Source organism: Rhincodon typus, chromosome 29 (assembly GCF_021869965.1).
Source record: "Rhincodon typus isolate 14 chromosome 29, sRhiTyp1.1, whole genome shotgun sequence".
Lineage (NCBI taxonomy): Eukaryota > Metazoa > Chordata > Chondrichthyes > Orectolobiformes > Rhincodontidae > Rhincodon > Rhincodon typus.
In genome coordinates, this window is record NC_063360.1 from 38,343,038 (window position 1) to 38,360,341 (window position 17,304).

At 41.9% G+C, this 17,304-nt stretch overlaps 1 protein-coding gene across 1 annotated transcript in view; it reads right to left on the reverse strand.

Annotated features, from left to right (window-relative positions):
- The window catches only part of ell (elongation factor RNA polymerase II), a 139,708-nt gene that overhangs the window by 25,679 nt on the left and 96,725 nt on the right, over positions 1-17,304 (reverse strand). Inside the window, exons 5-6 of the mRNA XM_048614073.1 lie at positions 11,992-12,242; positions 7,919-8,043 (exon numbers count right to left, since the gene is read on the reverse strand). Of these exons, the coding sequence (XP_048470030.1) occupies positions 7,919-8,043; positions 11,992-12,242 (376 nt within the window). The remainder of the gene's footprint in view (positions 1-7,918; positions 8,044-11,991; positions 12,243-17,304) is intronic.

Below are 17,304 nucleotides of genomic sequence, written 5' to 3' on the forward strand. Positions count from 1 at the left end.
CATGCTGTCACATTGAAGGGTCTTTTTCAAATAAATTTGGTTTCAAAATTTGAATACTGCCCAAAAGGAAAATTGTGATCCCTTCAACTTTTTTTTTAGGGTGGATGGGTGGAGGGATATGCGTGTGTGTGGGGTGAGGTGAGGCAGCAGCTGAGGTCCTCAGGTTACAGGGCTGTAATGGTGAAGCAGGTTGAACGTGAAAACAGGCACATATTTATACAGTTCTGGATTGTGCGTGCTTTCTGACCTACTATAGGGTTAGGGGTTACCGTGTTACACTCCGATCAAGACACTGGACAAGATGTAGAGCCTAATAGAGCAAAATCTCAGGCAACTAAGCATGGGATATTAGTAGAATGAAAAATAAGTTGACTAGCATTGATGACGACTGTTTGGAAACTGTTTTTACAGCACAGCTACCTCCTGCCTTTATTCTAACATCACAACACTCATGGTCTTTGGCTCACACATCAACCTAGCTTTGAAAAAGCCTTTTAAAAAAAAAAGACAAAATGCTTAAAAAAATCAGCAGGTCTGGTAGCACTGGCAGTGAGAGAAAAACAAACTGAACGTTGAGTCCAATGAGACACTTTTTCAGAACTGAAGTTCTGCCAAGTTTTCCTAGTACTTGTGCTTCTATTTCAGATTTCCATTATCCACAATATTTTGCTTTTATTGAAAAAACCTACACCTGGCTATTTGGTAAACAAGTTCATAGTTGAACATGAAAATTAATTATCCTTGAATTTAGGGGTGTCTTCTGTGTTGTAAAGAATCAAATCAATTTATAGTGATTTATTCTCAAGGGATTGGTATTTCAGTAAATAACAGCTATTTTAGAGTCAACCCTCAAAAGTAAATGTTTGTGGCCTCCTCCCCCCATACAAACATACAATATCAATCCATATGCACGGACATACTTGAATCCTGCAACTGCTGTAAACATTACGAACATTTGTATTGTATGAATTTTAAGGAAATAAACACAATGAATTTTGGAGTTCATGTTGTTTGAGGGGCTGTTTTGATCAGGAGCACAAGTTTAATTTTACTGTCCTGTTTGAGGATGGCACCACTACAATTGCAGCATGACCTTGGGACTGCATCAGCAGACAGCTCTACGTGATTTTGCTCGATACCCCTCGATCCCCTTAATCCAAGGAAAGTTCATCAATCTCAGCTACAGAAATTTTAGTTAATCCCCAGCATTGATAGCTTTTTTGGGAGAGAATGAAGAGCGGTAAAAGAGGTCACATCCTAAACTTAAATCATTTGAATGTATTACATTGAAACAGACTTGCCTAACAGAGTAATGTTGATGCTTATGCTCCACATCCTTTCTCATTTATCTCTAGCAATGCAACTTACTTATTTTCTTCTGCCTCATGTTTATCTCGCTTCCCCTTAAATGCATGTTATTCAACTCAACCATTCCAAATGATAGAGTACCATCATAACCATTCTGAGGTTAAGAATACATTTTCTGGATGCCTTATGCTCTTAGTTATAGTCTCCCCTTGCAAGTTAAAACATCAGCTACTGAACACCATCATCTGGAGTGTGTATTGGGTCATCCCTTTGTCTTCCAACAGTATTTGAAAAATGACATTCAAAAAAATTCCTCTTCTAATTTGTAACTTGTGTCACTCTCTGGATATGTCATCACCTGTCTTGCATCAAACAATCCCTTCCATTCCTTTTGAAAAAGGAACATGGAATGTAGAACATAGAACCAATATTGGACACATGTTGAGAAAATGCAATAAGCTGCAGCTTCCTTCAAGACCTCCCTTAGCACAACTGCAATGTTCCATGTTCCGTGGTGTGCACCAGAAATGCCACAGCAGTTGGAAATATTTCAGGTAGCATTTTCTTTTCTGATGCCTGAGTGGCTGCAGAGAACCTCAAGCTGTTTACTCAGTTAAACCCATTCCTTCCTGTGCATATTTATAGACTTAGCTGCTGCAGAACCAGCAATACAGCTCATGAGAAAATAATAGTTTAGATGGAGGAAACCCTGTTGAGAAAGCAGATTGCAGCAAGCAATTGACTCTTCAGGCACAACCAAAAGATTACAGCTGATAAAGAGCACTACAACAATGCTGCACTCTGATTTTAACAGAGATCAGAACATCAAAATATACAAACTAATAAAATGCTGAATATTTAAAAGGGGCTTCCTTAGAATAACAGGCTTCACAAAGGAAAAGAGCAAACACCATTCTATATGGAGCGTCGGAGGCAGAGGGGTGACCTTATAGATAATATAATACCATGAGTGGCATAGATAGGGCGAATAGCCAGTCTTTTTCACAGGGTACAGGGAGTCCAAAACTAGAGGGAATAGGTTTAAGGTGGGAGGGGAAAGATCTAAAAAGGATCCGAGGGGTAATTTTTTTCATGCAGAGGGTCGTGCATGTCTGGAATGAGCTGCCAGAGAAAATGGAGGAGACGGGTACAATTACAACATTTAAAAGGCATCTGGATGGGCATATGAATATGAAGGGTTTAGAGGGATACGGGGCAACAGCTGGCAAATGGGAGTAGCTTAACATTGAGCTGTCCAGTTGGCGCAGACGAGTTAAACCGAAGGGTCTGTTTCCATGCTGTAGGACTATTTGCATAAAAGCACAAGAATACCCACTAAATTTGCACAGAGTCACTCTTTACTCCGCACCTAAGGATGGCACTGTGTACCTGTGCAGAGCATTGGGAATTTATTCTTTGTTTTATCAGTTTGTGGTGCAGTAGCTAGTACATGTTTCAATGAACACTGGAACATTCAGAGGACAAGAGACTGTTACAGTCAAATCCCACTGCTGGTAGCTACACCTTGCTGTTTCAAAATATCAGTTACATTACATTTGCCTAGAAACAAGGGCAGGACCATGTAGCAAGACTCTCAATACAAAACTCAAAATTGTTCTGGGGGCAGTGAGAACAATTCTGGTGTCACAGCCAATAGGAGAAGTCAGATAAAGACAGCAGCAAGCTCCATGCAGAAAATAACTGTTTTACCGGATTATTGAAAAGGCAACTGAATTATATCCAAGTCTGTGTTACTGGGGACTCCTGAGAAGTCAAGAGCAGTTGGATTGTTCTGCAGTGTTACAACTCAGAAGGATATTCTATGAACTGTTAGACAATTAAGGCAAGGCTCTGGAAGTCATAGAATCAGAATCCCTACAGTGTGGAAGCAGGCCATTCGACCCATCGAGTCCACATCAACCTGCCAAACAGCATCCCAACCAGACCCACCCCCTACCCTAGACACTATGGGCAATTTAGCATAGCCGATCCACCTAACCTGCACAACTTTGAACTGTGGGAGGAAACTAGAGCACCCAGAGGAAACCCATGCAGGCACGAGAAGAATTTGCAAACTCCACACAGACAGCCACCCGAGGTTGGAATTGAACCTAGGTCCCTGGCACTGTGAGGCAGCAGTGCTAACCACTGAGCCACGGTGCCACCCTGGGTTCTGGGAGTTCAGTGCCGTTGTGGGCAAGGGTGAAAGAAACCCATAAATGGTATTTGTGCTGTGCTAGGTTAGAATTTGGGAAACAAAGCCAAGGGCAATACTGGCTTGGTAAAGCTCACTGTTTGTGAAAAGCTGAAGCACAGTTTCTAAGAGTCTGGGGAACGCAGTGCCTGAAGAACAAGGTGAAATACTACAAATACTACAGAGTTCATGATGGATAGTTTCTTTTGGGCCAGGTCATCAAAAGTGAAGCATTGTCAGCCCCTTTTTCTGAGGAGAGAATAATTTGGAGATATCTGTGGGATTGGTCCTGATCAAATTTGCTGTTTGATGAGTTTATAAGGTCATAGAACATAGAACAGTACAGGCCCTTCAGCCCACAATGTTGTGCCAACCTATTATCCTATTCTGAGATCAAACTAACCTGCATACTCTACATTTTACTAATATCCATGTGCCTATCCATGAGTTGCTTAAATGTCCCTAATGTATCTGACTCTCCTACCACCGCTGACAGTGCATTCTACACACCTACCACTCTGTATAAAGAATCTACCTCTGACACCTCCCCTATACCTTCCTCCAATCACCTTAAAATTAGGCCCCCTGGTGATAGCCATTTCCACCCTGGGAAAAAGTCTCTGACTATCTATGCTTCTCATCATCCTGTACACCTCTATCAAGTCACCTCTCATCCTTCTTCGCTCCAATGAGAAAAGCCCTAGCTCCCTCAACCTTTCCTCATAAGACCTGCATCCTGGTAAATCTCCTCTGCACCCTCTCCAAAGCTTCCACATCCTTCCTATAATGAGGTTGCCAGAACTGAACACAATATTCCAAGTGTGGTCTAACCAGAGTTTTATAGAGTTGCAGCATAACCTCATGGCTCTTAAACTCAATCGCCCTGCCAATGAAAGCCAACACACCATACCACTTCTTAACAACCCTATCAATTTGAGTGGCAACTTTGTGGGATCTATGGACGTGGACCCCAAGATTCCTCTGTTCCTTCACACTGCCAAGAATCCTGCCATTAACCCTGTATTCTGCATTCAAATTTGACCTTCCAAAATGAATCACTTCACACTTTTCTGGGTTGAATTCCAGCTGCCACTACTTTGCCCAGCTCTGCATCCTGTCAATGTCCCAGTGCAACCTACAACAGCCCTCCACACTATCTACAACTCTGCCAACCTTTGTGTCATCGGTCAACTTACTAACCCACCCTTCCACTTCATCATCCAAGTCATTTATAAAGGTCACAAAGAGCAGAGGTCCCAGAACAGATCCCCGCAGAACACCAATGGTCACCAAGCTCCAGGCTGAGTACTTTCCATCTACTACCACCCTCTGTCTTCTATTGGACAGCCAATTCTGTATCCAGAGAGCCAAATTTCCCTGAATCCCATGCGTCCTTACTTTCTGAATGAACCTACCATGGGGAACCTTATCAAATGCCTTGCTAAAATCCATATACACCATATCCACTGCTCTACCTTCATCAATGTTTTTTGTCACAGCCTCAAAGAATTCAATAAGGCTTGTGAGGCATGACCTGCCCCTCTCAAAGCCATGCTGACTATTTCTAATCAAACTATGCTCTTCCAAATTATCATAAATACTATCTCTCAGAATACTGTCCAATAACTTGCCCACCACAGAAGAAAGACTGACTGGTCTGTAATTCCCAGGATTATCCCTATCCCATTTCTTGAACAAGGGAATAACATTTGCCATCCTCCAATCATCTGATACTACTCCAGTGGACACTGAGGACGCAAAGATCATTGCCAAAGGCGCAGCAATCTCTTCCCACGTTTCCCGTAGTAAGCTTGGGTATATCCTGTCTGGCCCAGGGGACTTATCTATCGTCATATTTTTCAAAATTTCAAGCACATCCTCCTTCCTAACATCAACCTGTTCCACGCTGTCCTTACAAACAACAAGGGCCCTCTCACTAGTGAATACTGAAGCAAAGTATTTATTGACGACCTCCCCTACCTCCTCCAACTGCAGGCACAAGTTCCCTCCACTATCCCTGATTGGCCCTACTCTCACTCTGGCCATCCTCTTGTTCCTCACCTAAGTACAGAATGCCTTGGGATTTCCTTAATCCTACCCACCAAGGCTTTTTCATGCCCCCTTCTAGCTCTCAAGTCCATTCTTCAGTTCCTTCCTGGCTATCTTGTAACCCTCTATAGCCTGGTTTGATCCTTGCTTCCTCAACCTTAAGTAAGCATCCCTCTTCCTCTTGACTGGGTGTTCCACATGTCTCATCATCCAAGATTCCTTCACCTTACCATCCTTTTCTTGCCTCAGTGCACTGGCAGTAAGTGCTCCCTAACCAACCTCCATATTTCTGTTGTGCATTTCCCCGAGGACATCTGTTCCCAATTTATGCTCCACAGTTCCTGCCAAATAGCATTGTAATTCCCCCTCCCCCAATTAAATACTATACTCATGGAGAGGGATAGCAGCAGATGGTATGGGAAAGTAAAGGACAGGGAGTTGTGATCACTAATTTGACCACTGATATTTGACCATTGTTTGTCTGTTGGCCAGATTTGCTTCAGTTAAATTTAAAATGCTCGAACATCACTGCTAAGTATAGACCTTTCCTTTATCAGCAATCTTTGCGTGTTATTCTTTGTTGACTAAAGAAACTGGCTTTCAGATACTAAAACATAGACTAAAGTATATATAGCTGACTATATTATTACACTGGATAAACGGAAGATTTGTTGTGACTAGTGGAGGAATGGGAATTGAAAGAAATTGGTGCATCCCTTCAAGCTCAGCAGGGCAAGGACCACCATCTGTGTAATTGCAGAATCGCTTTATTCAGCAGGCTACGTTACTCTCCAGTAATTGTATAGAACCAATGTTTATTCAACAGGGTAACCAGTAGATGCAGTCTATTTGGATTTTCCGAAGGCATTCAATAAGGTGTCACTTCATAGGCTGCCGTACAAGATAGGAGCTCATGGTGTTAGGGATAATGTGTTAGCATGGATTGAAGATCGGTTAACACGTAGAAGACAGTTTGGGATTCATGGGCCTTTTTCAGATTAGAAAGATGTAGCTAGTGGAGCGCCATAAGGATTAGTCCCAGAGACTCAATTATTTACTGTCTATATTAATGTCTTGAGGAGGGAGCACAGTGTAAAATGTATCCAAATTTAATGATCCAAAAATAGATGGGAGGATTGATTGTGTTGAGGACATCACACGTGGAGATTGCGTGCAGTTTTGGTGCCCTTACCCAAATGTTCACTAAACTAATTCCTGGTATGGAGGAATTGTCCTGAAAAATTGAATAGACGGAGCTGATATTCTCAGGAGTATAGAAGGATGACAGCGATCTTAGTTAACAGTGTATTTGCTGGAAGATGTTTCCCTTGGCCAGGGGTTCTAGAACATTGTTACAGAACATGGGGCAAGTCATTTAGCACTAAGAGGAGAATGAATTTCTTCACTCAGAGCACGATGAATCTTAAGAATTCTCTGCACATGACAGATGTGGAGACTTAGTCGTTGAGTACGTTCCAGAAAGAAATCAATAAATTTCTACAGATCAACATCAAGGGCTACAGAAATAATGCAGGAAAACTATGTTGAAGTGGAAGATCAGCCATGATCCCAGCGAGAGGCTGTGAGGCCTCAAAGAGCTGAATGGCTCCTATTTCTTATGTTCTTAAATCCATCAGCTGAGTGGTCAAGGCATCTAAATTGATTTAAACCATCTCAACAGGAAAAAAGCTAAAAAATACAATTCCTACCTAGTCATAAAACGAATAGGACTAAAATGCTAGCAGTCCTCGGCACAGGACAGTAAAATTAGATGGACCCACATAGGTACAAACAGAGCTCCATTTGTTCAATCACATTTTGGTCTGGATCATTCTAGCTGAGCAGAACTCACTAGCATCATGATGGGAATTAGAATTTTTCAGTTGTATTTTGTAAGAATATAAACAGGAGTGGGATCAAGATATTTCCTCTTTTCTTTGATGTCACCTCTATAATTTAACATCTCACATTGTAAATGGTGCAATGCAAGAGATTCAGCATTTACGTCACACACAGAGAAATATAGACATATTCTCAATGAAAGTAGAGAGAAGAAACATAAACAGGTGTAAAATGACATTATAAAAATCGTTAAGTATTTCTCCATGATATAACATGTTGTTGCATGGGGAGTTGATTATGGTCTCAATCGTTGAGGTTGTTTCTGTCATGTAAATGTTACGTTATTTAGCAGCCCTAACTTGATAGGCTACACTACTATAATTTTCTCTCTCCCTTTACACATTTTCTAAATACCCATATTTTTGGTAACCTTCTGGTCACCCACAACTTTTACCAGGGATTCATGTCCATCTCTTTATGCATGTTTTCTTTATTATTTCCCACTATGTTGTTAATGTAACTTACCGAACAAGAACTCTCTTCAGTAACTGCTGATCACCATCTGAGTACCCAGGCCAATCTCTCTGGATCTCCTTGTAGGCAAAGTCTTTCAGGGTAAAGGTGCCATCCCTAACATTCAGATTAGCCACCTGCAACATAACCAGGATTACAACTCAACACAGCTTTCAATTTCAGACTCCAAATTAGATCGTAAATTATTAGTGCAATGTGGGAAATCAAACCCTGGGAGACAAAAGTTGAAAGCCTGGAAATTAAGAATAAGCAGGGTAGTCAATAGAGTATTTTCACCCAAAGAAAGGCAAAGAATAAGTCATCAATATGTAGCATCACGATGGTATGAATAGGCTTGTGTACGCAGGCACTTGATAGCACAAAGCTTGAAGAAAGACATTTTGTCAAGGCTATTCATCTTGCACTCATCAGGACAATTTACAAGAAATACCAATTTAAGAGGGGTAAAAATAATCATATTGCATGAGAGAAGAATAAATAGATTAGCAAGTGGACTCTGATTGGTAGAGATGTTGCAATGAAAAATACATCAAGTAATGAATGTAGTTGACTACTAGCTTTTGTTGCTCCGATCTAATTTAAAAATTACATTTAAAATTTTATTTTTTAAATGCTAAAACAGCCAGACAGTTAACTGCAACATTAACTGGTGCATCCACCGGGGCAATGTTGCCTTTAAAGAAGGTAGTTCAGAAACAGTTAAGATTTAATCCCTTGAAGGAGAAAGCTGGGGTAAACAAGTCTGGACAGCAAGCTGCTTCACACAAGTGGCTAGAGTCTGGAATGCATTCCCAAGTGTGTGGTGGAGGCAGGTTCAATCAAAGCTTTAAAAAAAAATTCAACTTTTATTTGAGCTGGAGGCACATGCAACATTTTGGTGAGAAGGCAGGGGAACTCCACACGGTGAACCGCTCATTCAGAGAGTTGGTGCAGACTTGGTGAGCTAATAACATTGTGGCAATTCTGCAAACTACAATGAAATGTTTCAAAATGCAGCTACTGTCATGTTCAGTTTTCATGAAACATACCTTGAATAGCAATGAGAACAAGAGACACTGGACGAGGGGGGAATGCTGCACAGGACAAGGAAAGACCACTTGGCTCCGCTCCAAATAGTGTAATCCAACAAACAGCAATTCCTTCAATACTGGATCTAACCAATACCAGATTTAAATCAATACTGAATTAAATGTCAGTCACAAGGAAATTGCCTGTATCTGACCTGGGAACTTTTGATGGGAACAGTGTACAGGGAGCTTTACTCTGCATCTAATATTGTTTTCTACCTGCCCAGGGAGTAGTTTTAATGGGCAGTAGTTTAGGCAGAGCTTCCCTGTAATCCTGAAAAGTTTCTCCCTTCAGATTAACCAATTCTTGTCTGAAAATGGCAATGGAATCCACCCTATCACACTTTCAGCCAGCACGTCCAAAATCCTAACCACTTCCTGCATAAAAAAAACTATTCTTCACATTACAAAAACAAAGTTGCTGGAAAAGCTCAGCAGGTCTGGCAGCATCTGTGGAGGAGAAAACAGAGTTGACGTTTCGGGTCCGGTGACCCTTCCTCAGAACTGATGGTGGCTGGGAAAATGCACTTTATATGCAGAAAATAGGGAGGTGGGTGGGGTAGGGAGTAAACAATAGGATAGAGCCCAAAGAGAGAGAAAGACAGTTGGACAGACAAAGGAGTTGCTAACGATCAGGCTGGAAGGGTGAATAGTTGTTAATGGAGACTGTTAGTGACTAACAACAGGGGGTGTGTAATGGCAGGCTATGTGGTAACAAGGCCTGGTGTGTGGGGTGGGGGGCTGGGACATGGGAGAGTTTAGGCCCTAAAATTATTGACCTCAATATGGAGTCCGGACGGCCCTCACCCCTTCTCTTCCTTCCCGCAACAGCGATAGGGTTCTCCTTATCCTCACCTACCATCCCACCAGCATCCACATCCAGAAGATCATCAGACGCCATTTTCGCCACCTCCAGCAAGATGCCACCACCAGACACATATTCCCCTCCCCTCCCTTGTCCGCCTTCCGCAGGGACTGTTCCCTCCGGGACACCCTTGTCCACACTTCCTTCACCCCCAACACCTTCCACAGCGCTACGGCACCTTCCCCTGTAACCAGCGAAGGTGCAACACCTGCGCATTTACCGCCTCCCTCCCCAGTATCCACGGGTCCAAACATACGTTCCAGGTGAAGCAACATCACCTGCACTTCCAAGAATCTAGTCTACTGCATGCGCTGCTCACAATGTGGTCTCCTTTACATTGGGGAAACAAAATGTAGACATCTACCTTCTGCTCGCAGAAAAAACCCTGAACTACCTGTTGCCTGCCACTTCAATGCACCACCTTACTCCCTGGCCAACATCTGTCTCCGGCTTGCTACAATGTTCCAGTGAAGCCCAGCGCAAGCTGGAGGAACACCACCTCATTTTCCACTTGGGGACCATACAGCCCTCTGGACTCAATATTGAGTTCAATAATTTTAGGGCCTAAACTCTCCCATGTCCCAGCCCCCCACCCCATACACCAGGCCTTGTTATCACATAGCCTGCCACTACACACCCCCTGTTGTTAGTCACTAACATGCCCCATTAACAACTATTCACCCTTCCAGCCTGATAGTTAGCAACTCCTTTGTCTGTCCAACTGTCTTTCTCTCTCTTTGGGCTCTATCCTATCGTTTACTCCCTACCCCACCCACCTCCCTATTTTCTGCATGTAAACTGATGTTTTCCCAGCCACCATCAGTTGAGGAAGGGTCACCGGACCTGAAACGTTAACTGTTTTCTCCTCCACAGATGCTGCCAGACCTGCTGAGCTTTTCCAGCAACTTTGTTTTTGTTCCGGATTTACAGCATCCGCAGTTCTTTTGGTTTTTATTCTTCACATTACTTACTTTTTTGTCATTCACCTTAAATTGGTGTCCTCTGATTACTGACTCCTCTTGCCAATGGATGTAATTTCTACCCACGAATATTAAATCTCCTTCCAACAACATTGAGGGAAACAGTTCCACCTTCTCCAATCTATCCACGTAACTAAATTCTCTTATCCTTGGACCCATTCCTGTGAATCTTTTCTAAACCTCTGATGCCTTAACAGGATAGTGCCTTCCAAATTGCTCAGCACAACTTGCTTGCTTTTGTACTCTCTCTCACTGTTTATAAAGTCAAGCAGCATGAAGAATGCCTTGTTAGCTGCATTCAATGCTTTGTGCCCCTACATGCTCAGTCTCTCTGCTCCTGAACCTCCTTTAGAATTGCATCCTTAATTTTATATAGCCTCTCTTGTTCCTCCTCCAAAACTCAATCTTTTCACACAGTTCTACGTTGCATCTACCCTGTGTTCAGCCTGTCCATAGTCTCTTGAAGTCTATCACTAACTACCTTACAATTCAGAATGTCAAAATTTCTGTTACCTGTAAATATTGAAGCCATGCCCAATTGATCGAAGCCCAAGTCCATTAATATAGACGTAGAAATGTGGTGGACCTAATACTGTCTTGAGAAAAGCAAATAAAGAGATGCTGATCCAACAGCAGAATGGTCATTGATCAGCAGACACAGATTTATTGGAATTGGCAGAAGAACTAAACGCAAGGAAAGGAGCTTTCTCTTCTCAAACAAGTTATCATGGTGGAAGCAGATTTAATACATCATTCAAAAGCAACACAGTTAAATACTTAAATGTAAAACAATTACATGGGAGAAAGAACAACGGAGTGGGTTAAGTGGATATCTCTTTCAAAATGCTGGACATGCCCATGGCTTCTTTCTGTTTTATCATTCGATATTCTTGGTCGCAAATTTCAGAGTTTGAATGCAGAGTAAAACTCCTTCTATTCTGCCTCAAACCCACATTTTCAGAGACAGTTCAGCACTGATATTCTAACCAGTTGTTTGAAGCTGTTGTGGCTTGTTAGAACCAGCAGACAAGAGGAGACTGTTAACCAGTCATTTGGGCTGTACTTGAACTGCATGCATTAAGTCACTTGACACTCTACTACTCCACTTAGTTGATTCTCTGAGGTCTTTTGGACATTGAGGGAGCTTGCTACCTGTTGTAGGAGATTTTCCAAAGAGTCCTTATCCTGCTGGGTGATTCCATCCTTCTGCAATCGAAGAATTAACTCTGGTTTCTTGTAAGGCTTCAGAGCCAACAAATGGATAACCCGGTCTCGATACGGCCGATTAGAAACGTTGCTGACGTTTTTCTTCATTGCATTTGCCAGGTTCACTGGTGTTGGTCGCCTCCTTTGGGGAACAGCATCAGGGATACCAGGCGCTGGCTTGCAGAGCACCCTTTTAGCTGAAAGTAGAAAGAAAAATGAAATGAAAGGAATCAGGCAGGCAGCACACAAGAACCCGATCAAACTTCAGTGTGGCAGAAGCACAAACTCTTGTTAGCAGACCACCTGTATATGTCCAAACTAACCTTTACCCATTAAACAGTCAGGCTCAACTGGACAAAAACCAAGACAAATGTTACACAGAGGGCCAGCACCAACAGTACACCACAATTTACTGAGATTGATTGTTAAATTATGGTCATACCACCGTATCCTTACTGCCGCTAGGACAAAGGCGAAGTGTGGAAGATCACTGGATCAAGAACTCTCCTGGTGCAGAATCACATCGACAAATAATGGGAGCAATATGAGACAAGTGCTAAGTGTAATATGTTAGCAAGTGCAGAAAACACTGGTCTTCAGATTCCCAAGACTCTTCCATCACTTAGGGTTTTCCTCACTTCATGTCTAGATCTGTTCAGAATGACTGGTAGAGTCTCTATTATTGTAGTTTCACGTTACCGCATGATGGAAGCATAAATTTTATTCATGTGACAGTTTCTGGGTTCCGGTAAATTTAACAGCCCACCAATGTTACATTATTGGCCGAGCAAGGGAGGAAAGAACTTAATTGCAAGTAAAAATGTTGGAGCCATATTAAGAAGATACAAGTACAGCATACGGGAGATTTGACCCAGGAAGAGAGTTAAGAATTAGCCTACGTAGAAAATGGTATGCAACTCTTTCAATCTGCCCTTGTCTTTGTGATTCTATAAAACAGAACCAGAATTATTCCATATACTCATCTGCCTCGTTTGCCTCCATGAGCTACATGGAGAGGCTAGAAAAAACCCAGATAGTTTTCTCTGGAATGCTGGAGGCTGAAGGGAGACTTGATAGAAGTCTATAAATTATGAGATGCAAAGAAAGGGATGATGGTCAGAATCCTTTTCCCCAGAGTTGAAATGTTTAAAATTAGGGGGCATGTATTTAAGGTGAGGGGGTAAAGTTCAAAGGAGACATGAAGGACAAGCTTTTTACCCAGAGTGTGGTAGGAGTCTGGAACGCGCTACCAGGGTGGTGGTGAAGGCAGATATGATAGTGGAGTTTAAGAGAGTTTTAGATAAGCACATGAATATGCAAGGAATGGAGGGATATGGACCAAAGGCAGGCAGAAGAGATTAGTTTAATTTGGCATCATGTTTGGCACAACACTGTGGGCCAAAGGGCCTGTTCCTGTATTGAATTGTTCTATGTTCTATGTTGATAAAGGGAAGCACAACAGTAACTTTGTTTAAAACACAGAATGATCCCCTGGCACCATCAAACCCTTCTCATCAGATTCCACAGACCAACAAAGAAAGCAATTAAAATTAGATGCTGGTTAAATAATAAGATGCAGATAAAGATCATCAGACTGGAGGTCTGTGACCAGCAGTGTGCCACAAGGATCGGTGCTGGGTCCACTGCTTTTTGTCATTTATAAAAACGATTTGGATGTGAACATAGGAAGTATGGTTAGTAAGTGTGCAGATGACACCAGATTGGAGGTGAATTGGACAGCCAAGAAGGTTACCTCAGAGTACAGTGGGACGGTGATTAAATGGGCCAATGGGCCAAGGAGTGCCAGATGGAGTTTAATTTGGATAAATGCGAGGTGCTGCATTTTGGAAAGGCAAATCAGGGCAGGGCTTGTACACTTAATGGTAAGGTCTTGAGAGTGTTGCAGAACAAGGACACTTTGGAGTGCAGGTTCATAGTTCCTTGAAAGTAGAGTCGCAGGTAGACAGGATAGTGAAGGCATTTGGTATGCTTGCCTTTATTGGTCAGTGCATTGAATATGGGAGTTGGGAAGTCATGTTGCGGCTGTACAAAGCATTGTTTAGGCCACTTCTGGAATGGAGTGCGCAATTCTGGTCACCCTGCTATAGGAAGGATGTTGTGAAACCTGAAGGGATTCAGAAAAAATTTACAAGGATGTTGCCAGGGTTGGAGGGTTTCAACTATAGTGAGAGGCTGAATAGGCTGGGGTTATTTTACCTGGAGTGTTGGAGACTGAAGAGTGACTTTATAGAAGTTTATAAAATAATGAGGGGCATGGAAAGGGTGAATGGCCAAGGTCTTTTTCCCAGGGTAGCAGAGTCAAAAATTAGAGGGCATTGGTTTGAGATGAGAAGGGTAGATTTGAAATGGACCTAAGGGGCAATTTTTTCACACAGACGGTTATGCGTGTATGGAATGAGTTGCCAGAGGAAGGGGTGGGGGCTGGTACAATTACAATATTTAAAAGGCATTTGGATGGATTTATGAATAGGAAGGGTTTAGTGGGATATGGGCCAAATGCTGACAAATTGGACTAGATTAATTTAGGATATCTGGTTGGCATGGACAAGTCGGACCGAAGGATGCGTTTCCATTCTAGGCAGTTCTACGACGACTCTGTATCATAGTTCAGGAGAGAGACCATGGAACATGGAAGGTACCACAGTGGTATGCGGGTATGAATAAATCAAGCAGCCTATTCGTTCTTTCTCTGATCCAGTCAGCTCTGCTAAGGATGACATGCAGATGTCAGGAGAGTTTTTTTTTTAAAACTTTGCCTTCCCCCAAATCAACACCTCGTCTATAGGCAGTAAGCAATGGCAAAGAATGAGAGTGGCACAAAGTATTAGAGGACAACTGACCAAGCAGTGGAACAAAGGAAGAGAACAGGGAGGAACCACTCAATGGAATCTGAATAAAAACCGAAAGAAATGCGGGTGCTGTAGATCAGAAACAAAAACAAAAGTTGCTGGAAAAGCTCAGCATCTGTGAAGGAAAAAACAGTTAACGTTTCGGGCCTGGTGACCCTACTCAGAAGGTGTGCAATGGAATGTGAACATTTGTTTTTGATTCAAATAGTTACAATTGTCCCTTTGATCATTTTCATAGTCTTCATTTTATTCATGAATTTCTGACTCTTCAGCACATATGTTCTAGAAGTCTACCAAAGATCTAGCAATAAGAATCTTTATTTCATAAAGACTTATTGCCCTTTTTAAAAAGACTCCAAGACTTTATTTTCAGGGTCAAACTTCTGAAGTTCTTGATAAAAACAGAACATTATCAATTCCCATCATCGAACAGCAAATCATTTCAGCCATGATACCCGTATGTTCAGTGAATGAAATCAATATACTGTGTTCAATGAATGTTCATGCCTTTTTCTTCTTCTTCTTCCACTTCACTTTATTCTACATCTTTAAAGGTAACAACTCTTATGGGATACAATTTTAAAACCTCATCCCAGTGGAGAGGGAGGTAAGGGAATCTGTTGACGACATTCTAGACAACAACTGTGAACGACAACGAACAGTGAAATCCTAAATGGAAAAACAAACACGCTGTCCAGCAGGAAGGCATAAATCCTGGATGTAAATTGGGAATGTTGGATATAACTAGACAGTTAGAGTCCAAATTAAGCATTCAGTTTGCTTTACAAAGTAGAGTATACATTTGAGAGAGAAGAACATAACTTACATCAAAAATCAGTCTGATAAGAGTAGGAAGGAATTTGGGTGTAGTAGGTGAAGATGGAGAAGTAAAAGCAAGGAAATGGAGCAATGTTAATTGTCAAATCTGCAACATTATGTGCTTCAAGATAACTAAGAGGAAGAAGAGTTTGCCATTGTGAATAGTCACATGTGGTCATCTAGAAGAATTCGAGGTCAAGCTGGTAAGGCATCAAGTCTGCACAAACTGCATTCTCTTTACCTTGGGGTACACTACCGGTGAAGTGGTATGGGAATGGTAATATAGAGGGGCTGGGAGCCAAAAGACACCTAAGACAGAGACAAGAGACACACTGAGCTGACCAACAAGAGCAGAAATGCTGTGTTAGGTGGAGAGTTAGAGGAGAGAAGTTAGGAATTCAAGAAAAATATAATGATTCCAAAACTTGGTGATCATTCAGAGGTATCATGGCTTTCCTGGTGAATTAAGTACATCTAAATACAGTACTGCATTCAAACATTTCTAATGCAGCTGCTCACCATTCACCAAGATATCTCCTTCTCCTTTATCTTAAGCTGCTGTTTAGAGACAGGATTAGGATACTGAAGTTAAAGACAAGTTGATGAAAACTGGTTGTAATATGCAAACACAAAGCAGTGACACTTCTAATATGGCAGCATCGTGTTTTTAATTTCATTCTCTAAACACTCATAAGACAGTTGGAATCCACTGTACAAGATGTTTCCATCAACTCATTTTTTCTAACCAACCTGTTCAGAGATGTTATTACACACATCTAGAACATGTAGCTCTTGAACCCAGGTCTCTCAGTTCAGGGCTGGGACACTACCACTTCACCACAAGAGGGCCCTCAGTGTTTTCATCAATAAGTAAAATGTGTGCCTCAGTTAAGCTTATTGAGCACAAATCATGGGACATGATGGTCTCAAGCAGTTTTCCTCAAAATGAGTGACTGGGAAATCTGTGGAGAGGTCTGTCAACAGGCAAGTTTTCCATCAAAAGCCCGAATTTGTTATAAACGAAATAATAGAAGTAAATAATGTGGATGCTGGAAATATGAAATAAAAACAAAACGCTGGGGAAAGCTCCTGTGGAGAGAATTAGATTTAACATTTCAAATCCTATATGACTTCTTCAGAAGCAATTTCTGCTTTTATGTATTTTGAAACAATTTGATTTCAAGTTAACATATGGCGTCACAGAGACTCTCCACCCATTCCTGCTCATTTTGAACAGAAACACTCCCTGATCCATGCTTTTTTTTTTAAAACGCCTCCATGCTCATATTTCAATTGTCCAACAGTCTACTGTGTGGCCTCCCACCTTGCATAAATGTCAACTCATTCCAACTTTCCCTGGTAGCCCAATTCACTTTGATCATTGACTTACACTGCCTCCCAGAATGGAGACGCCTTGATTTTAACACTTTTATCCTGTGTTCAATCTTTCCAAAGTCTTGTCACTAGATTTGTAACCTCCTCCAGCACTCAGATCTCTACATTCCATCAATTCAGGCCACTTGAATATCCCAGCTTGTATGAAGGCTCCAGGACGAGGCTTAGGATTCTC